At 39.3% G+C, this 23,200-nt stretch overlaps 1 protein-coding gene and 1 long non-coding RNA gene across 2 annotated transcripts; one reads left to right on the top strand and one right to left on the bottom strand.

The window, feature by feature from the left end:
- Positions 1-2,916: 2,916 nt before the first annotated feature.
- LOC126633194 (uncharacterized) lies at positions 2,917-4,956 on the bottom strand. Its single transcript, XR_007626977.1, has 3 exons — positions 4,688-4,956; positions 3,698-3,731; positions 2,917-3,109 (listed from the first exon to the last, which is right to left on the bottom strand). It is a non-coding gene; the product is annotated as an uncharacterized LOC126633194 (long non-coding RNA).
- An 8,435-nt stretch (positions 4,957-13,391) lies between these two features.
- LOC126632213 (TOM1-like protein 9) lies at positions 13,392-19,874 on the top strand. The gene is made up of 10 exons (XM_050302510.1): positions 13,392-13,705; positions 14,509-14,587; positions 15,299-15,397; positions 15,498-15,611; positions 15,839-15,999; positions 16,706-16,781; positions 17,069-17,154; positions 17,955-18,146; positions 18,251-18,747; positions 18,919-19,874. The coding sequence occupies exons 1-10, from the start codon at positions 13,605-13,607 to the stop codon at positions 19,626-19,628; spliced, it is 2,115 nt and encodes a 704-aa protein (XP_050158467.1). The 5' UTR covers positions 13,392-13,604; the 3' UTR covers positions 19,629-19,874.
- The last annotated feature ends 3,326 nt before the right edge of the window (positions 19,875-23,200 follow it).

Raw genomic sequence — 23,200 nt, 5'->3', positions numbered from 1 at the left:
GCCAACACTCCACCAAGATGCCATCAGAATATCCCGCTCATGTGAGAAGTGTCAACGCTACGTAACTATTCCTCACTCCCCTCCCGAGCCGCTCACTCCTATGATCAGCCCTTGGCCCTTAGCCCAATGAGGACTTGATTTGATCGGCCTAATGTCTGCAGGGAAGGGCAAGGTTCGCTATGCAATCGTTGTAATTAACTACTTCACAAAGTGGGCCGAAGTAGAACCCTTGGCAACCATTAGTGAGGCAAAAATAGAAGATTTCGTATGGAAGAACATCCTTTGCAGATTCGGCATTCCCAATGCGATAGTCACTGACAACGGGCGACAGTTCAACAACAATAAGTTTATGATGTTCTGCTCTAAGTTCAACATCAACTTATGTTTTGCCTCCCTAACTCATCCCCAGTCTAATGGACAAGTTGAAGCCATCAACAAAATAATCAAGCGAACTTTGAAAACCAGCTTGGACAAGGCTAAAGGTTGTTGGCCAGAATTTGTACTTTAAGTTCTTTGGTCATACCGCACTTCGTATCGAACATCAACAAGAGAAACCCCATTCTCACTTGCCTTTGGTACAGAGGCAGTTGTCCCAGTTGAGAGTTTGAGCAAGCAACGTTCGGAGTCCAGAACTACGTGCAAAGCGAAAATGACAAGTAACTTACCCTCAACTTAGATCTAGTCGAGGAACACAGAAACCAGGCTCACTTGAGGAATGTCGCCTACAAGCAGCGCATCTCCAACTACTATGACTCCAGGATCAAACATCGTTCTTTCAAAGCAGGAGACTGGGTATTGAAGAAAAGATTACTCTGTGACAAAGTCCCGAGTGAAGGAACACTTAGTCCAAATTGGGATGGACCATTTGAAGTTGTTGGCATCAGTCGCGCTGGCTCCTACAAGCTTAGAAGCTTTGATGGCAAGACCCTTGGCCATCCATGGAACGCTGATCACTTGAAGTACTATTACAAGTAAACTCACATTGTACAAGTGTTAAGCTTCAGCCGTTCGGCATCCTATGTAACGAAAACTATTTGGCATGAATTCAATAAAGAGGTGATTTAGACAACTCGGTCCTAATCCTCTTACATTCCTAGCATGAAACACTCGGGTTCAAAGCTTCAACATGAATGCTTCCAACAGGAAATCAAGTCTAAGTATATGTTAACAAGACTATACAAATAAACAAACAGTACTGGACAGAACTAGTACATCCAAGTTATGGCTTATATCTAAACAAAGGATTTGCTCAAACATAGCCAGACATTCATCAATGATAGTGCAAATACTTGGTAATTAGCAACAAACTAGTACATCAAGAGTACATGGCACAAGCCACACAAACAACAAACTAGTACATCCAGAGTACATCCAGAGTACATGACACATGCCACACAAACAACAAATTAGTACATCCAGAGTACGTGGCACATACCACACAAACAACAAACTCGTACATCCAGAGTACATGCAGAAAAAGAGGGCACTACAAGTCATCCTCATCTGAGGCCGAACCCCTGACAATATCACTATGCGTTTCAACCCCATCACCATCACCACCTTCCTCAGCATCTCCAGGACCATCCTCACTCTCCTGAGACTGCTCACTGATACTAGCCTCATTATCAGAGTCATCATCACTACTAGGATCAACTGTGAGGACGAAGACTTCACCCTTTTGTCGGTACTCATCCATCTCATCACGGTACTTTCGGATAATGCTTTCATTGTCGTAACGCTCAAAGACGGCCATCCATTTCCTTTTCTCAAAATTAGCCGCTCGGATGCAGTGAGGTCTAAAAACATCGTGAAAGGCCTGGGAACCTAAGAACTCCTGCACAGCAGCATCCCTCTCAGTTGGGATACTCCTCTTCAACCCAGAAACCTCAACCAAGGCACTATCCAACTCCCCTTTAACCTTGGAAACCTCAAGGATGATTGTCTCTAACTGTTCCTTAGTCGCTTCCAATTGTTTCTTGAGCCTCACGTTCTCTCCATTCCGCCTCTTCAAACTCTCAAAGTTTTCATCCTTAAGGAGGATGACATCAGCCAAAGCTTTGCTCGTTTTTCTGGCGTCATTCACAAACTGCTTATTCTCTTTAAACTTTGCCTTGTACCGCTCAACTTTTTGCAATCTATCATCGTACTCGGTCATGACCTACATGACAAGATAATCGTCACTACCAGGAAAAAGAGGGGAGAAAGCAGAGAAATGACAAAGTAACATTTACATAAAAAGATAGCCTCATTATCCGGTCACGATCTGATTCGTTATCATCTAGCAGCTCGCCAAGCTCATCAACAGTGGATCGACGTCCTGCCAGGCAATTATTGACATACCTAAAACTACTTGGCTATATAGCAACCTTCAAGTCCTTCCAATGAATACTACCAACCTCTCATTGCACTTTCTCTTACGGCTACAGCTAGGGTCACCTTCTTGGTCAGCAAACTCCATGGTTGGAGGAAATATGGGATTGATGGTAAGAAGAGGAGGCAACAGTCGTCTCTCCTCCCCTGCAACTATGGCAGCAGCACACTCGATGGCCTCAACTTCAGCCTTTTTTGAGGTAGCAATCTTGAGGACCTCATTTTGCGACTTAGGTTTAGGGGTTGGCCTTACTCAGTGTTTACGAGCTCCCTTGTGAAACAAAATGTCATCTACAGGAACTAACATGGGTGTTTTCCCTTTCTTGGCGTTAGTCTCCCCTTTCTTGCCCACTTTCTCCACTGAATAAGAAAAATCAAAGTAAGGAATGCAACTTTGTAAAAGAAAGAGGGGGCGAAATTGTCACGCCCCAACCCAAGGATTAACGTAAACCTTGGTTCAGAACGTGAATCACACCTTAATTATAAGTTTAACTAATATAATTAAGAATGTGACATGAAATAAAAGCATGTATAACTCACTTGGAATAAAATTAACTGAATAACAGATTCATTATTGAAAGTTTCAGCCAAAATTACAACTTATGAACTACTGAAAGTTCACACAAAAGTAGTTCCTTATTCAAACAAGAGAGCAAAAGCCAACAAGCTCATCTTTTCATTTCTTCTACATAATTACACAACAGACAGCAAGTAGACTTTTAGGTTTCTGGTTCTGTACCTGCAAAATTTCGTTAGGGTGAGCTTAAAACGCTCAGTAGGGACATATACCTTCATTACTAAATAATAAAGTATAATTAAGATAGCATAATTAAAACCAAAATCAGAATGGTGCATAAGTATGCAATGCAAATGCCTTAATTATACCCGTTAATCCACATAACTAAACACCCAGACCTTGTACGTCCCATTCCGTACTTATACCACTTGATCCCGAGTGTTTAAATATATGAACTAACCCCCATCCCTAAACATCCCCGAACTCCCTTTTTTGTTAGTCATCTTGCCTAAACTCTTCGTCTCCAGTCCCGAATTACCCTTAAAGAATCTGTGCACTGTGGGCTCGCCTGAGACCTGGTACCTACTAAGAGTTTGGCTCAACTACACAAAACTAATAGTCACCACCTTAGATTCCCGAAATTCTTTCCGACAATCCCACTTTACTCCCACATCATGGACCCAAATTTCATTTCGAACATTCATTATACTCAATTACCCAATAGAAACATGCATATCAAACTTGTATATGTACTTAAGTAAGAAATAATTAAATTCATATATATATAGAAGGTTTCCCAGAACCCCCTACCTTGAATTCGATTAATTTTGCTTCTCTGAAGAACCTAATCGGAACACAAAAATACAACCAAAAACATAAACACAAGTAACACATATTAGAAACCAAACTAAGTGTTCAACCACAAAATTGATATTATCTAAAGAAAGTACATAAATTCTGGAATCTTAAGACTCAAATACTGTCACTCAAATTAAGTAAAAAGGACTAGAAAGGAATCTGGGAAAGAAATTAGGTGTGCTAAAAACAGAACTATGTATCTTCACAGAATCTGCAGAAAAACAGCACTATTGAACCAAGTTTAGACTCATTTTCGAACCTTCAAAACTAAACCAAATCGTGTAATATCACATGGGTTTTGAAGTTCGTGTTATGTACTTTAAAAGCATATAAAGTTTGTAGAAAACGGAGCTCTAAATTGGAAGTTATGCTAAAAGAAAAATGGAGTCTTGAAACTGGAAACCCAGTTTTCTGCTGCTGTTTGGCAGCTCGCGACCCAAGTTTAAATAAGGTTTTGATTAACCAAAACTCAATGGAACTGAGTGAAAACAATTGGGTTACAATCATGGACATATATATTTTCAACACAATAAAAGTTTTCTCCAAAGGAGCACATAAAGACCTATGAATTAAAAGCAAAATAAGACCACTAGAAACTTGAGTTTTCTCTGAAATTTTCTGCAACTTACATAACAGTACACTTCCAATTCATAAAACTCAAAATATTTCCAAGTAATCCAGAAATCATGTATACAACACCCAAATATAACATGACTCAACATTAACAAGAAATTGACTTTTTGAACCAAACCCTTGATCAAAAAATTTGATCTACACACCCAATCCGAATTACCCAACTCTAATTCAAGTTCAGATTAGTTAATTGTACAGTAGAAAACCCTAATTAAAACTAAGAATTCCAAATATATCTCATGGCAGTTTCAATTCAACTAAGGAAATTAAATTCGAAAAATCTAAATAATCAAGGAACAAGAAGTTTACCCTTCAAATCTCTGAATCCTTCCTTCACAATCACGTTCTCTAACTCTCAATTTCTCTACCCCTTTTTCGATTTTTGATGCTTTCCCACTTCTCTGCAACCCCTTTTATAGTTTCTCTAATCCTACTCACTCCTATCAGAGTCCTGATAAAAAAAACTAGCTTCTTAGGTCATCCACCTCCTGCTTATAGACCTCTGTGTCTCTTCTCAGTTCATCCTCTGCTGAACACACTCCTTGGTGCAATAGGAGATGAACAACTCTCTATGACACACTCCTATGACACACTCCTTGGTGCAATAGAAGATTTTTTTCCTAAAGATATGGAAGCCACCTCCTCCCAGCTTCCTTGTTTCCATCGCTCTGAAAGGAAGAGTATGGAAGGATGGTCTTTTCCTTTCTTTTGTAGAATATTATTTTATTATTATTATAATTTTTTTTTTTTAACAATAATAGGAAATCTCATAAATAAAAAAGTATATTATTAAAAGCTATTAAACAAATAAACACTAAGTAGACTAAAATTTTGTATAAAAACAATTATAATCACACTGCACTCTTAATTAAACGAGGGATATTACAGAAATGAAAGACACAACTTACTTGCTCGTATCTGGCACTCCGACACTAGGGGCTGGAAACCGTACTTTCGAAATAAGGGTCATAGTTTGCCCAAATGTCTATCCTCTTTGGGCACCCTCAACACCTTCTCTACGTTAGCTAGCTCTCGTCTAGACAGCTTGATGGTCCCTCGCGTCACTGCACGAAGAAAAAAATGTTAAAAGCAAGAGAAAATCACAACAAATAGCAAATAATGCAAACAATGGATACATTACAACCTACAGTCTGGAAATGAGCAGAAACACGTCGCTCAGGCGTGACACCTTTAGCATACTCCCAATCATTATAAAGAAAGAACCAATGGTTTTTCCAAGTGCAGTACACCTTTTTCTTACCAAAGACAATACGCTCTGTCTCACTACGACATGCACACTCGGCATACCCAGTGCATGCTTTAACCGGGCGCATCTTATAGCAGTAGCGCCATTGATGAAAAGAAGGCTCACCTAACCCACATTCCATCCAAATAATATAAAACCCGATCAAGGTATCCCAAAAACCAGGGTAAAGTTGTCCAGGCACATATCCAATAAAAGACAGCATCCGTTGCAACCAAGGGTGCAAAGGCAGCTTCACCCCTAAAATCAATAGTATCTGAGAATAGAACATAACATGACCCTTGGGTGGTTCAGAGGACAATTCTTCATGATGCACCAAACACATTCCTACACTATGGGGGATACTGCATGATTGCCTTAGGGCCTCAAACTGCTTTTCACTATCTAACAAGTTTTGCACTAAATGGTCTGCTGTGAACTCAGAGCGAAATATAGGTATGGCGTCATAAACAACCCCCTCACCCATTGACATGAAGGAGGAAGAACCAATATTGGCTAAGGCTTGGCAATTGCAAAGATCACCCAATCGTGAATTTTTTGTACAAGACTCCAACATTGCAAGCTCAAACTTAGAGTTAGAGTTAGGGGAGCCCCCCATCACTAGGACTTCCAAACTCTGACATCTACAACAAACAAAAACAAACTCTATCACCACATGAAAGATCGAAACATAAGGAAGTTCTTAGGGCGTGGAGAAAAGCTCAATCAGTTCATTATGTTCTCAACCAAATACATGAACACTCAAACAATTCAACAAGAATGAAAGCATGTGATCTAGTGGAGAAGACTACCAACCTGAAGATGGTGCAAAGCAATTCCGGAATCCCTTTCAACTATAAGAGCACTCTATCTCCAAAAATCACTACAAAATGAGCAAATGAAGACAATGAAAAGAGTGGAAACTTCTCATTCTTATAGGGTTCAACATGGCCAAAGAAATTCAAAATTCAAACCATGAGAAAACCCCACATTGAAAGTCTTCAAACTTCCACACAAGCTAAGGAGTTTTCAAATTTCAAACTTGCAGCACCCCCTCTCCTCCTAAAAAAAAAATCTGAAAAAAAAGAGGGGGGAAGAGGTGAACACATTAGCTTCATCAATTTATGGTGCCAACAAGAGCTTCATCAATGGAGGGTAACCATAATTCTTAAAAGCTTACACACTCTTGATCAAGACAGTGTGAAGCAAAACCAATTTATGGTGCCAACAAGATCTTCATCAATAGAGGGCAACCACAATTCTCAAAAGCTTCACACACTCTTGATCAAGACAATGTAAAGCAAAACCAATTTATGGTGCCAACAAGAGTTTCATCATTGGAGGGCAACCACAATTCTCAAAAGCTTCACATGCTCTTGATCAAGACAGTGTGAAGCAAAATCAATTTATTGTGCTAACAAGAGCTTCATCAATGAAGGGCAACCATAATTCTTAAAAGCTTCACACACTCTTGATCAAGACAGTGTGAAGCAAAACCAATTTATGGTGCCAACAAGAGCTTCATCAAAGGAGAGTAACCACAATTCTCAAAAGCTTCACACACTCTTGATCAAGACAGTGTGAAGCAAAACCAATTTATGGTGCCAACAAGAGCTTCATCAATGGAGGGCAACCACAATTCTCAAAAGCTTCACACACTTTTGATCAAGACAGTGCAAAACCAATTTATGGTGCCAACAAGAGCTTCATCAATGGAGGGCAACCACAATTCTCAAAAGCTTCACACACTCTTGATCAAGACAGTGTGAAGCAAAACCAATTTATGGTGCCAACAAGAGCTTCATCATTGGAGGGCAACCACAATTCTCAAAAGCTTCATACACTCTTGATCAAGACAGTGTGAAGCAAAACCAATTTATGGTGCTAACAAAAGCTTCATCAATGGAGGGCAACTACAATTCTCAAACCTTCAAAGCAAATTCAAAACTGTTCGAAGCAAATTCAATTTATATGGTTCATCCAAACTTTCGACTACTACAAGGTGTGGCTTGCATCACAATCTCTTGCTCAACAGTGTAGAAGCAAAATTTGTATATGTTTTCTCTCCCACATTTTCAAATTTCTAGTTTCCCAAAAAAAAAAGGGAAAACAAAAGCTTCAACTCCAAAGCTTCACCAACAAAAGCTTCATTAATGGAGGACAACTACAAATTCTCAAAAGCTTCACACTATCTTGATCAAGATAGTGTGAAGCAAAATCAATTCATGGTACCAAACAAAAGCTTCAACTCCAAAGCTTGACCCATAAAAGCTTTACCCATAAAAGCTTCAACTCCAAAGCTTCACCTACAAAAGCTTCACACTATCTTGATCAAGATAGTGTGAAGCAAAATCAATTCATGGTGCCCAACAAAGCTTGACCTACAAAAGCTTAACCCACAAAAGCTTCACCCATAAAAGCTTGACCCACAAAAGCTTCACCTACAAAAGCTTGACCCATAAAAGCTTGACCCACAAAAGCTTCACCTACAAAACTTCAACACAAAAGCTTCACCTACAAAAGCTTCACACTATCTTGATCAAGATAGTGTGAAGCAAAATCAATTCATGGTGCCCAACAAAGCTTGACCTACAAAAGCTTCACCCACAAAAGCTTGACCCATAAAAGCTTGACCCACAAAAGCTTCACCTACAAAAGTTTGGCGCACAAAAGCTTCACCTACAAAAGCTTGACCCACAAAAGCTTGACCCACAAAAGCTTCACCGACAAAACTTCAACACAAAAACTTCACCTACTTTTGCTTCACACTATCTTGATCAAGATAGTGTGAAGCAAAATCAATTCATGGTGCCCAACAAAGCTTGACCTACAAAAGCTTGACCACAAAAGTTTCATCACAAAAGCTTGACCCATAAAAATTTGACCCACAAAAGCTTCACCTACAAAAGCTTGGCCCATAAAAGCTTCACCTACAAAAGCTTGGCTCACAAAAGCTTCACCTACAAAAGCTTGACCCACAAAAGTTTCACCTACAAAACTTCAACACAAAAGCTTCACCTACAAAAGCTTGACCCACAAAAGTTTGACCTACAAAAACTTCACCCACAAAAAGCTTCATCTATAAAAGCTTGACCCACAAAAACTTGACCCACAAAAGCTTGACTTACAAAACCTTGACCCACAAAAGCTTCACCTATAAAAACTTCACCCACAAAAGCTTCACCTACAAAGCTTCAACACAAAAGCTTCACCTACAAAAACTTCACACTATCTTGATCAAGATAGTGTGAAGCAAAATCAATTCATGGTACCCAACAAAGCTTCAACCTCAAAGCTTTAACACCAAAGCTTCACCTACAAAGCTTTAAAAAAAATATATATATATATATACACATTTTTTTCTTTCGGAAATTCAAAAATTCAAAAATTCGAAAGAAAAAAAAAATTTTGCCTAGGCCTCTACTTCTTTGGGCCTAACAACTTTCACAACAAATATATATGAAGAAGGAGTTTTGGGCTACCACTTAGAAAGGAAATGCCTCATTCGTCAACTCCCTCGACCGGAGACTTGGGGGACTCATACTATATGCTACTGCATCTTGATACTCGGAAGTCTCACGACTACTCAGTGACTTGGATTTTTCAAGTCTCCAAACGAGAAGTTTTCCTCACTCGGGAAATTAAGGGAGCACTATCTCAACCTACATGCTTCACTCACAAAGCTTTAACAAAAGGAAAAATTCAAAGAACTTAGTGAAGAAGGCCTTGGTGTATTTAACACAATACGTTGAAATGAAGCAAAGCTTGTTTATTGATATCTCCAATAAGTTGCAAATATGTACATATACATGAATCAAAATAAACAAACAAGAGGGAGCCTTCACAAAAGTTGCTCAGGAGAAGTCTCAGTAGTCGGCAGGGCCTCAGAAAGAGGAGGCACCAGATGGTGATTATTCGAAGCCTCAGTACTAGGCAGAACCCCGAAGAAGGAGGCACCGAAGGTTGATCATTTGGAGCTTCATTAAGTGGTACAGCCCCAGAAGACGAAGGCAATAAATGCCTTTGGAACAAACCCGCAAACCTCTGATGATCAAGTAAAATCTGACCACAGATTCCTGCAGCTGGTCGAGCTTCCTCTTCATGTTTGTAGCATAGTCATGTGCGAGCCTGTGCAACTGTTTATTCTCATGATTAAGCCCTTTGATCTCCTGTTTGAGACTTATCACTTCAGTCGCCAATGATTCAACTTGGCGGGTTCGAGCAAATAGGTGTTGGGCCATATTAGACACAGAACCTGCACACTGAACACTGAACACTGAGAGCCAGAAAATCCTTAACAGCCAACTCATCAGACCGTTTGAAAAGTAGTCTGTTATATTTGGGAGTAAGAACGTTCCTGGCCACCACCGCAGCGATCATATCATTCTTCATCACAGAGTCCCCAACGGTAAGATGACCAATAGGGCATAAGAAGGATGGGCGCCATATGTTGTCTTGAGAAGGCATGGCTGCCTCTTCACCAAAGTTCAAGTCAAAATGACGGTCGGATGGGCCAGACATTCTCAGAAATGATGAAGGAGAAATGAGGTGCAATAAATCTCTGAAGTAAGGGGAAAATTCCTACAAGAAATAACTTTCTGAATGAACCCCTTGCACATAATTGGTGCCCTTATAAAAGATAGGGCAACAGGGTGTTGGTTCAAAAATCTAATAAACACCACTCTCCGGATTCCGAAGAGGCACCACTCTCCCGATTTCGAAGAGGCACCACTTTCCACACGCAACATCAGCTCATCGGGTACCACATATAACTTTGCCAAAGATCTCTAACAAAGTTTAGACACATAAATTTTGAAGGTCCAGCTACCTTACTATTACCCACAAGGGTAAAGGAACAACACCACTTCTTGATAACTAGAAAGTCCCAATGTGTGTCAACCTCTGTGCTCCGTGGCAAGGTAGACTAGCAAAAATGCCCAACCTTTACTCACATTCGAGAAAACACTCCCAACAAGATTGTTTGCTCAAAAATCGAAGAGGAACCTCTCCGAATCTCGAGAGCCAGACTCCCAACAGGATTACTTTCTCAAAAATCAAAGAGGCACCGATATCCGATATCCGAATCTTAAAAGCCAGACTCTCAACAGAATTACTTTCTCAAAAATCGAAGAGGCACTGTTCTCTGAATCTCGAGAGCCAGATCCCCGACAAGATTGCTTGTTTGAAAACCGAAGAAGCATCGCTCTCCGAACTTCGAGAGCCAGATTTCCTTAGATAAAGCTTGTCTGCAATCTTCACACGCAACATCAGCTTTCTAGATACCACATACCACTTTTTCAAAGCGCTCTGACAAAGTTAAAACATATGAAGCTTGCAGCTCCCACTACATTGCTATAACCAAGAAGGGTAAAGGAATAACATTATTACTTGCTCAAAAATTGAAGAGGCACTGCCCTCCGAATCTCAAGAGCCAGACTTCCAACATGATTACTTTCTCAAAAATCGAAGATGCACTGCTCTCTGAATCTCAAGAGCCAAACTCCCAACAGGATTGCTTTCTCAAAAATCGAAGAGGCACTGCTCTCCGAATCTCGAGAGCCAGATCCCCGACAGGATTGCTTGTTCGAAAACCAAAGAGGCATCGCTCTTCGAACTTCGAGAGCCAGATTTCCTTGGATAAAGCTTGTCTGCAATCTTCACACGCAACATCAGCTTTCTAGATACCACATACCACTTTTTCAAAGTGCTCTGACAAAGTTAAAACACGTGAAGCTTGCAGCTCCCATTACATTGCAACGACCAAAAAGGGTAAATGAATATCATTACTACTTGTTGTTAGGGAGACTCCTATATATGTCGACCTCCATCCTCCACGGACAGGCAGACCTGCAAAAATGCTCAACCCTTCCTCATATCTGAGAGGGCACTCACAACGAAGCCTCTCGAAATACTCAGCTTTCTTCCCCCCCAATAATACTTATGTAAACCAGCCACACCAGAGCAAGAGTATCTCATATCATCAGGGTCAAAAGCAAGAGTATCCTATATCATGCTTTTTCCCTGTCTTTGTCTTTGCCCTTGTTCTTACCTGCAAGACAAGGAGAAAAATGGCAATCAGTCAGCACTTGGAATCAAGCTTCCAGTCAGGAACTGACTGCCTGGAACCTCTTGCCTAATTACTTACCCGGTATTGCTCTCGAGTACTCATCTTCAACATCTTATGCTTCCAGAAAAGACACCACATCTGCCTGAGGAACGGATAGGGCAAGTGAGAAGGATACAGGGAAGCATGTGGAGACAAGCGCAATAGAACACATGCCAATTCATCTATTACTTCGTTAACAGCAAAAGTATCCCATATCATTAAGGTCAAACGCATTCTTGATTTGATGGACTTGTTTTGACCCTTAAATTCTTGAGTCGGCCTTATACTCTGGAGGAAACTAGAAAACCTTCCAGCCCAATTCAAGAATAAGCCTGTGGAAAGTTACTTCTTCAAAAGAAAAAGTATCTCATATCATCTCTTCTCCATTTGCTTCTCCTTATCCTTGTTGCTGTTTACGACACAAGGAGAAGGAGAACAATCAACTGGAAGCCAAAGTCGAACCTCTGATCCAGGTTGCTTGCTTGGAAGTCTGATTGCTTACCTTGTCTGTTACCTCTTTCGGCAAATCTCCTAACTCGGTGACTTGGGGGACTCCTACTATAGGATTTTGTATCGCACTTGACCAAGCCCGAAACTATAAGTAAGCTTCAAGTGAAATTGATACATTACCTTGTGCATCTTCATCGGTTAAAGATACCACCTTTGGATGAAGGAAAAGTACTTCTAGAGAAGATGTCACATCTACGTATGAGACACATAAGGCAAGTGAAAATGATACCACACTTTGGTACTTATAAGTTTCGTGATTACTCAATGGCTTGGATCTTGCAAGTCCCCAACCGAAGAGCTTCCCTCACTTGGGAACTTAGGGGAGCACTGTTTGTACCATACTTGACCAATCCCGAAACTACTGAGCACTAGTCAACGTTATACCGTCAAAGACCCATAAAAGTTTCCCTCCAATCAGGAGGCCAATCACAACGCGACACGTGTTGACATCAGAAGCCAATCATAGTGCGACACGTGTCAACATCAGAAGCCAATCACAATATGACACGTGTCAACGTCATAATGAAACTAGAAATAAATAAAGATCATTCTCTCACAATATTTCCTAATGTCATTTGTACTAAATCATTCACTAGTACTCCCTAAAGGAGAGCTTGAACCTATGTACTTGTGTAAACCCTTCACAATTAATGAAAACTCCTTTACTCCGTGGACGTAACCAATCTGGGTGAACCACGTACATCTTGTGTTTGCTTCCCTGTCCTTATCCACTTACATACTTATCCACACTAGTGACCGAAGCAATCTAGCGAACGTCACAAACTTAACACTTTCTGTTGTACCAAAGTCCCCACTGATTTTGTGCATCAACAAACTTATTTTCACAATTTTTGGTGAAAAAAGCTGAAAACGTGAAGCAGCAAAAATGAACATATTCTCCAAACACAACAAGTAGTTTTTTTTTAAAGAACAACAATACAAAACCAGTCCAGTATCTTTGACATTTCTCTTTGAAATCATTTGTCAAATTCCAACAACAACAACAAAAAACAAAAAAAAGAACCAAACGTAAAGTCGGTGACACAGAGAGAACAGAACCGCGGCACGCGAGTCTCCGAAATTCCAAAACGTGTCCTCACCTGATTCGCCCGTCAAATCTAGTCCCACCCCCAAAAACAACTCAGATAAAGGAAAAAAATTCGGTTCCTGAACAGAAAAGCAGCAGCAGCCAGCGATCTCTCACAGAGGAACGCTTCTAGAGAGAGAAAGAGGGAGAGAGAGAGTCGCCGGAAGAAAGACTGCGTCTTATTTTTGGAGTCTTCTGCGATCTTGCCGGCAATCGGAGGCGGGTGGGTGTGGTATTCGGATCGCGGCGGCGACTTTCGGTCGGAGGAAGAGCAGGAGGGATGGTGAATTATCTGGTGGAACGCGCCACGAGCGACATGCTCATCGGTCCTGATTGGGCCATGAACATCGAAATCTGTGATATATGCAACCACGACCCTGTGTACGCGTCGCACTCGATTAGAACTCTCTTTCTTGTTTAATTTGATCACTGTTGCATTTTATAGTGTAATTATGTTTTTGATTGAGTCTAATATATATATGTATGATTTGAATCAATGAGGGAGTGATGATGGTGGTTGAATTTGATCGAACTGTTAACTTTGTGTTTGGTTACTGGGAAAATTCGAGGATAGAAATGCAAAAAGATGAAATGATAGAAGAGAAAAGAACAAAGCCTGAATTTTAAGGTTTATTACGATTTAGTTTTGTAAATAATTGGATCTGGTTTCGAGCTGTGCGATTTAGTGGGTTCGATTGTGAGCTTGGCTTTGTATGATGGAAAAAGCTGGTTCTTTCTGCATTTGGTCAGCGGAAATGTTAATCAGTTTGATACATTTTAATGGTTATTTTACTGATTATTGGTCAGTGTAGCTCAATGTTTACAATTGGAGGAGGGTTAGTAACGCTTGTCGTATATTTTCGTATGCTTAAGTTCTTAGTAATAAGTATGTGATGTGGTTTATGTAAACAAACCAAAGAGGTTGCTGCGATTGTTCGGAAGGCCAAAGATGCTAAAGATGGAATTGAATGATAATGCTTTTTCATTATTTAGGATGGACAAAACATGTGAGACGTGATAGACATGATAATGCCTGTCTCCCTCTCGTGTGCATAGCAAGCGTTGGTATTTCTGATTTTAATTCTTGTCTCGAGCTAGCTAGATATATGCCTACTTCTCTAGATTGAATCTTTTTGTTGAAGATTACCTAGACTTAAACTCTCTGTTTGGTTTTCATATATTAGGCAAGCAAAGGATGTTGTTAAAGGTATAAAGAAGCGCCTTGGAAGTAAGAATTCAAAAGTTCAACTTCTTGCCCTTACAGTAAGCTCCACTGAACTGGTTTCATTTTAATTAGGTGAAGTGGCCATTTTGTTTACCAGTCCATGTTGTTGTTTTCAGTACATTCTTTTTCATTTACTGGTTGAGTTGTGTTACTGTTTCGTTCAGCTTACAGGAGAACTTGTCATTTTTATTTTATTTTTATATTTACGAGCAATGCCTTTGCTTGTAGCATGGTGTACCTTATTTATGTATTGTCATTTTTTTTATCAGCACTTTATGTTATTCACTATGTGGGGTATATTAATTAATTAGTTCCGATGTATTACGTTAGATCTTTACTTCATTTCTTGTTGTATGCATAGTGGATCCTTAAGACCAATGCTACTCCCATATGGAAAAAATAATGGTAAAATTTTCTCAAAATGTGAAAACAGAGAATTTATTTTAACAAGATGGAGTTGTTCCCAGTGTGGATTACTTTCATGTGTTTATACTTCATACTCAGTTCATAGAAGTGGAAAGAAATGAATGGCTAAGATCCAGCATTCTAGAGAGTTGGCAGATTTAAAGTTTATATGCATGAAAAAAAACTAGTTGATGATGGTCTACTGGAAATCTCACTGAAATTTGATGTTCAAGTCCCTTCTGCTGTAGAGGCCATTTATATATTTACATTGTTTGTCATTGTTAACAAATTGTTATTACAGTGGTCTAAATTGGTTTTCTTTTGGTCTGTTCGCTACATTCTAGCTGTTGGAAACAATAATAAAGAATTGTGGAGACATTGTTCATATGCATGTTGCAGAGAAAGACCTCCTCCATGATATGGTTAGAATAGTAAAAAAGAAGGTAATATATCCCCATCCAACCATCTGATAGCTTGTTCTACAATATTACTTGTTCCACTTCTATTTAAGTTTTCTCATAGTATTTATGATGCAAATTGTAGCCGGACTATCATGTCAAAGATAAGATATTGATCCTGATAGATACCTGGCAAGAAGCTTTTGGGGGGCCGAGAGCAAGATATCCACAATACTATGCTGCATACCAGGATTTGTTGGTATGTACATTAAGAGCAATTGTCAATTAATAATCCAGCTTCATTGTTAAAATACAACATGAGAAGCATTCATATAAAATAATCAGTGTGAAATGGTTATTTCATTGCTTATATTCTGTTTTAGTGCTTGATTCTTCAACATTCTAGTATGAAATTGTTATTCATGGCTTATATTCTGTTTTAGTGCTTGATTCTTCAACATTCTCTGAGTCAAAATGTTTCTTCAGCGTTCTGGAGCAGTATTCCCTCAAAGATCCGAGTCATCTGCGCCTGTATTCACACCACCCCAGACACAGCCATTGACAGCATATCCTCAGAATTTGCAAGATCCAGATCGTCCAAAAGATGTAGCTGAGCCTTCTGCAGAGGCTGAGTTCCCAACCTTAAGGTGCACATGTAACTCCTCTTTGCTCCCAATGAACCTAAGCTTTAAATATTTTTAGTAGTGCAGTTTCTCTGACTTTAAGATGATACTTATTTCACTGGACTGATTAAAGTTCAGAACTCTTATTGCATGTTTTTAACTCTTTAATTTCTTTCTTCTGATTGAATGATGTCAAAACTTCAATGAGAATTCTTTTTTTGCATGTGTTGGTGATCCAATCACATAGGAAGTTTGCTGCCTATGGCAGGCTCTGTTGACATCATTAGACAGATGCAATTGAGAGTAAATGCTATGATGGTAGCATGAATATACAATGGTATGGTGGAAGTATGAATATACTAGGTATTTATGGTGAAAGGGGATTTGCTGTATTGTTTTGGTCTTGCTGTTCTGTGGTTCAATGCATCTGATATTTCATCCTTGATGAGACATTAATGCAAGTGAGGAATTTGGTTTTGGATGGAAAAAACAAGATGTTGCTTCTGCTTGCTTCTTTGATGGGTAAGATGTATCAAGTTTCAACTTGCAGACTGGGAGTATCCCATTTTAATGCTCTGAATGATTTATTCTAAGAAATTTAGCAGTGAGAAATTCCAAGGACAAAAGTAGTCTAAATGAAAGCAGGAAACTGTTAATTCTTTATAATGTGCAGACAGTTGAACTATTGCAGAGTATATTATTTCATATTTTAACTGATTTTTTTTGTTAGTTTGACGGAACTTCAGAATGCAAAGGGTATCATGGATGTCCTGGCAGAAATGCTAAGTGCCATAGATAACAAAGAGGTAAATCTATCGATTTATGATATGAAGAAAAAAAAATGATATGCAGAAAATAATATACAATGTGATATCAATTAATGATGACAGCTGAAGTAATTTTACTTACCTTTGTTGGATAATACAACATGTTAATAAAGAAAAAAAAAATTAAATCCCCTTACTGAATCTACTTGGATCTTTATTGCACTGGATGTTTCATCTATAAGGAAATGTGACATTGAGGAAGATGCATCAATATCATAACTTCAAAATCCATTTGCTTTTCGCTGAAGTTTCCTTTCAATTTGCAGGGGCTTAGGCAGGAGGTGATTATTGATTTGGTTGACCAGTGCCGTACATATAAGCAGAGAGTGGTACACCTTGTAAACTCGACTTCGTAAGTCCATAACTTCATTACCCGCTACCTTTCTTCTTTTTTCATGAAAAAGGCAGTTGCCAATTCTGTATTGTCCGTTTTTGTTACACCATGTACGTATGTGTATTATCCATTCATATTGGTAAGTAAGAGAAAAAGAAGTTAGGTATTTGTAGACATTTTTAGAAAGACTATTAAACAAAAAGGAACTTGAATTTTATGGCAAGATAGAGGTTGCTATCTTTGAACTAATGTGCCACAAATTTCCAGATTAATATTCTTTTTATTTGTAGGAAATATAGGGTATTGTGTCTTGCAAAACAGTCTGGTATGTTATATTGTGAATTTGTAATATCATAAGCTCATAAGTATCATGTCCATGTGGTCCAATATCCTAGTGGATAGGGTGTTGGGTTCCACCCATGCGTCTGGGGTTCGAAACTCCCCCCTCCCCTAAATTATTGTAATAGTTTTGAATTCACCCCCTCCCCTTAATAATAATAATATTATTGTTTTTTTAAAAAGCCCATAAATAACTTGAAATTATGTCTGAGTATTAGATGCATGGGTCTGTAAACAGTCTAAACGAACAACTGAGAAACAAGCCCTCTAGGCATGATGTAGATGTATACCTTGGAAATTTTCTTTTAAAGTGAAGTTTGGATATGATGTATATGTTTATCTGGGAACTTTAACATCAGCCGTATAAGATTTGCTCAAATGATAAATGATAGGTTCTTATTGATATGTTTTATGTTCTTTATATGTAACTGCCATGGCATTTTTTGTCTATTTCTTTACTCATCAAAGGTTTTTGTTAGGGATGAATCACTTCTATGTCAAGGACTAGCGCTGAATGATGACTTGCAACGTCTTCTAGCCAAGCATGAAGCCATTGCTTCGGGAAATCCAGTTCAGCCAGATAAACCTAAGCCTGCAGCTAATGGAGCGCTTGTAGATGTTGGTGGTCCTCTAGTGGACACTGGAAATGACAACAAACAGCCTGATGGGAGGTAATTAGGATCTTAACGCACTCACAGTCACCGCAACAAATTGTGACTAATCCATTGGTGTTTGTGTATCCATTGAAAATAGTAATGCCAGAATTTTTTTGCAGATCCGTCTCAAGTTCTGGTTCCGGTGCTAATCCACTTAATCAGTTATTGCTTACTGCCCCTCCAGCTACTAATGGTTCAACTTCTACTGCAAAGGTTGATCCCAGGATGGATCTTCTTAGCGGGGATGACTTTGGCTTACCAAAGGCAGATGCTTCACTGGCTCTTGTTCCCGTGGGAGAACAACAGCCAACGACTCCTGTTTCTCAGCAGAATGCCCTTGCTCTTATGGACATGTTTGGCACCGAGAGTGTCCCAAACCCTGTGAATACCCATCCTGCTAATGCAGCCAGCCAACCCAATCCTTCACCCCCACAATTCCCACAGCAGCAGAATTTTCAATCTCCACAAGGAGGATTTCTCCCAAATGGAAATGCTCCAATCATGGGGGTCCCTCAGTATGAGCAGTCTCCGTTTGCACAAGGTGCTGCTCCTGCATGGAATGGTCAGATGGTTCAGTCGCAACCACTGCAGCAGCAGCCGCTTTCGCCAGGCTATGGTGGGCTTTTCATTACATTTTTGGTGTTTCAGTCTCCATATTGTTTGTTTTCTTTAATATTCTTTTGCATATATGTGCCTGCTATTAGTGATTGCAAGAACCAGGAAGAATGTTATGTGGTTTATACTTTTTAGAATACGGTAATCTCTAACATTTCACATGGTTGGACAGGTTCACCAACCAGTGGATCATTGCCACCACCTCCCTGGGAAGCTCAGTCAATAGATGATGGCAGTCCAGTAGCAGGTTCTCGATTCTCTCCGCCCCCGCTGCAAGTTACTACCAAGGTGGTGGTCAGTGCACCGGGTGGTTTCCATCCCCAGGGTCCTCAAAGTGACCAGGTTGTAGGTATGTATATTCAGCCAATTACAACCACCCATTTGTCAACAATCAATAACCAAGTTGGTCCAAGCAGTCATTTGGGTTTGCCCTCTCAACCGGCCCAAGGGCCATATACGGGTATGACTCCACAAGCTATTCAAGCAGGTCAGATGACATCTATGCATCCTCAACAAATGTATGGTGGTAATCAGTTTGTCCCCTACGGCTACGATCAGCAACAGCACCCGCATCAAGCGTATGCCCTTCAGCAACAGCAGCAACAGCAATATCAACATCAGCAAGCATACGCCCTTCAGCAACAGCAACATCAAGCGTACGCCCTTCAGCAACAGCAACAACAGCAATATGCCCTTCAGCAGCAAATGTACGGTCTTTCTGTTAACGATAATGGTCTGAAAAACCCCTACCAGGTTTCCGCGCCATCTTATGTTCCTCCAAGCAGGCCATCTAGGCCAGAGGATAAACTTTTCGGAGACCTCGTTGACTTTGCAAAACTCAAGCCAACAAAACCGACGTCTGGTGCAGCTGGTAGCGTCTGAAGTTATTATTGGTTTCACCCTTTTCCCCTTTGTTTTTGTTTCATTTCGTTTTCTTTTTCATTTTTTGGTCTTTTTTCTCAATATAATATATATATATTTTTTTTTCTGGGCATTTTGGCTCCGTAATCTGGGTTTGTGATTGGGAACATGTACATTCTTTGTAGAAAAAAAAGCCCGATAAAATTGGGAGACCTCCTCCATGTGATTTAGAGTTTGAATTTTATGAGATTCGTATTTTTAGTTTTAGTCTCCAACTCTAACCTCTCTTTTTTGTGTATCCTTAAGGTGGCTCCGTAACTGATTCTGGTCATTCTATGTGACTCGTTATTTTTCTTTTCCTCAAATGTGATTTTGTAACAAGCGGAAAATTGATGAAAGAAAGTACTACTGCTGCCCCGAGGACGTAGGCACACTTGCCGAACCTTGTAAATATTGTGTCTTATTTACTTTATGTTCAACTGCACACATACCGTCGATTTTACAACACGTTATCAACACGAGAAGCTCTCATGTTGGTGGAAAGCACAACGCTATAAATCTGGTGAAGCACTACCTACCTCTCACCTCTGTCAATTGGAATCTCACAGATAAGAAAAAAAATTTCATTTCATCATCATATCTCTTTATATCCAATTTTCTTAAAGTAAATATACATTTGGTTATATAACTACTATCATTATTATGGACAGAAAATTTGAGAGCCATGTAAACAGCCTCTGAACTCCAACTTCCTGACCTTGGATTGAGATACTTCATTCTTGAAAGTTGTTCGTCCGCCCAGTAACTATAACATATCAAAATTTCAGAAAATTCCAACAGTGCGATCGTCGCAGATGTTTGAAACATCAACCCAGTTTCCAATTCCGCAGAAAACTGAACAGCCATCTTATGAGTACCAAAACTCCATTTTTGGTGGCTCAGATTGAAACTATTTCTTCAAAAAAGTGGTTCGGTATACTTTAATCCATATCATACTAAAATTTGAGTTAAATCTAACGGTTTGATCTTCTCGTAAGTTGCAGACACTACTCTTAACTCCAAAACTTATGGGAACAGTTTCGACTTCTTTCGAAACTCATTGCAAGAGGAACACCAATTGGGACTTATTTATGTGTATGGTGCTGATTTAAAACCTTATCACATGTTCTATTTATTAAAGCAATTTATTTACAATGGATGGAGTTATTACTCTTTGCTTTAAGTTTTGATATTTATGTGAATGGTGCTGAATCAAAACCCTTGTCACAAACTTTATTTACTTAAAAGCAATTTATTTACCATGACTAGAATTACCGCCTATTGTTTTAATTTATTTAGTATACTACATTTTATGATGAGTATATAAAAGGACCCGAAGTTCCTTGATCAGATTAGAACCTGAAGTTTCTTGATCCTCATCATATAAAATGATTGGACCTGAAGTTTCACCAATAAAAAAAAGATCGGACCCAAAGTTCCTCGATCAAATCAAAGCCTAAAGTTTTTGAATCAACTGAGAGACCAGCAGTTCCTCAATTAAATTAAAATGACAGCTATAAGTGCCTCAATCCGCAAACTATTAAATGAGGGCCATATGTGAAATCTCATTCCTGGATTTCACTGTTTTTTTTCTTTTTTTTGAACAAGTGATATTATCTACACTAAAGGGAGGGGGTGTGATTAGCCTCATAATGGGCTAGCAATAATGTAGTTCAAACTCGCCTTTGGCAAGAATCAAACCTAAGACCTCTCACTTACAAGTGAAAAGGAATACCACTAGACCATAGTACTAAGTGGATTTCACTGTTATAATCTACATATTTGTATTATTGAGATTTTATATTATTTTTCGAGAAATTATATTAATTTATTTAAATTTAGATTTTAATTAAACTAGTTACGAAGTTTGAAGTTTGGAAATTAATTATCTAAAATCCGTAGACCTCTCAAGGTCACGATTTATATCTCAATCACACGAACGTGTAGGTGCAAACTGTCCGTGAAACGGATTTAGAACGAAAGAGTTATTAACGTTTAAAGTTAGGGACATTTTTGTAATTTTAGCCTTATCTAGAAGACTCTAGAAAATTTGGAGTCTGAGATGTGCCACGTGTGTGGCTGGGATGAAAGGAAAAGAAGATAAAGGACGAAAAGAAGAGGAGATTGACCAATCAGAAAAGAAAGAAAAGAGGGGAAATGAGAGAAATGGGAAGCGGGGGATCCTCGACCTGCACCCTTTGCGACCCGACACGACGATAGCATGAGTTTTCTGACACCATACACGGCGAATCGCCACCATCCATCATTTGGAAACAACCCCCCTAGCTTTCCCTCTACCAATTCCACCCTATAATTCATACAAATTGGCCTTGAAATTGTGGAAACCGCACCGGTGGGTGCACGGGTTCTTAGTTATTGATCCACGAAATCTGAAACAAATTCCTTCGATCACCACCACCTATAGCATCCTCTTGATCAAAATATGAATTGACGATCTGACCATTGGATTGTCACCAAACATTAATATGTTATAATACGTAATATTTGAGGACCATAGAAACTTATGGATCTTCCCGAATTTAATTTCTAAGTTTGTAAAATCAAACGTTGGCCGCCACTTGAATTTGTAATTGGCAGAGATCCGACCATCGTATCACGATGAAATTTTAGCAAGTTATTTTAGAAGAAAAATGTGGACCTTAGGAAGTTACAGATCAGAAATCCAACGTACGGATCTTCCGGATCAAATTATGTAGGATTGTGGATCCTACTGTTGACCGAGAGTTAACTTTTGGTCAACATGTCTCGAAACATTCTAAATACTAAAATTATTACTACAGAAGACTTAAGTGAAGTCTAGTGGGCCTACATTGGTTAGAGAGTGACTTGAACATATGTGATATGATTATTACCATGATTTCTTATATTGGTATCATCTGTGAATATGACTTGGTTTTATAATGTGATTTCTATTGAAATGTGATTTTATATATTTAGCCATAGACCTATGTTTATTAAACATGATTTAGCTTGTGTATTGATGATGATTGTGATATGTGATTTGACGTGCATATTTGAAATGTGGTTGATTTGCATAGATGGTATGATATGATGAAATGTGAGGGCTAGTAGTGGGCCGTTAACCCATTGCCATGGAGTTTAGTTCTTCGAAACTTGTTTCATATCCCATTTCATTATTTCATTTCTCGCTTCGTTGACCGTTCTAATTTAATACTTGTGCTTTGTTTCATTTCGTTGAGCCACTGTAAATTGAGCACTTGATTCATGATTTGTTTCTTTGAATTGTTGATATGTTCCTTTGCCTTTCGCTTGGTTCCGTTAAGTGATCCAGAACTGAGTATCCGCTGGAGTTCCATTGAGTGGTCCGGTTCCCTGCATTGTTTGGATTCCGTTGAGTAATGGTCTGGAATCATTTCTACTCCGCAATTTCGTTAAGTGATGGTCCGGAATCCCTTCCACTTCGCGATTCCGTTGAGTGATGGTCCGGAATCGTATCCACTTGGATTCCGTTGAGTGATGGTCCGAAATCCCTTATAATCCGTGATTCCGTTGAGTGGTCTAGACTCCCTTTT

The sequence above is a fragment of the Malus sylvestris genome, chromosome 8 (assembly GCF_916048215.2).
Source record: "Malus sylvestris chromosome 8, drMalSylv7.2, whole genome shotgun sequence".
NCBI classification, from domain to species: Eukaryota; Viridiplantae; Streptophyta; class Magnoliopsida; order Rosales; family Rosaceae; genus Malus; species Malus sylvestris.
The sequence above is the reverse complement of the archived record's forward strand: the minus strand, read 5'-3'. Positions and strand labels throughout refer to the sequence as shown.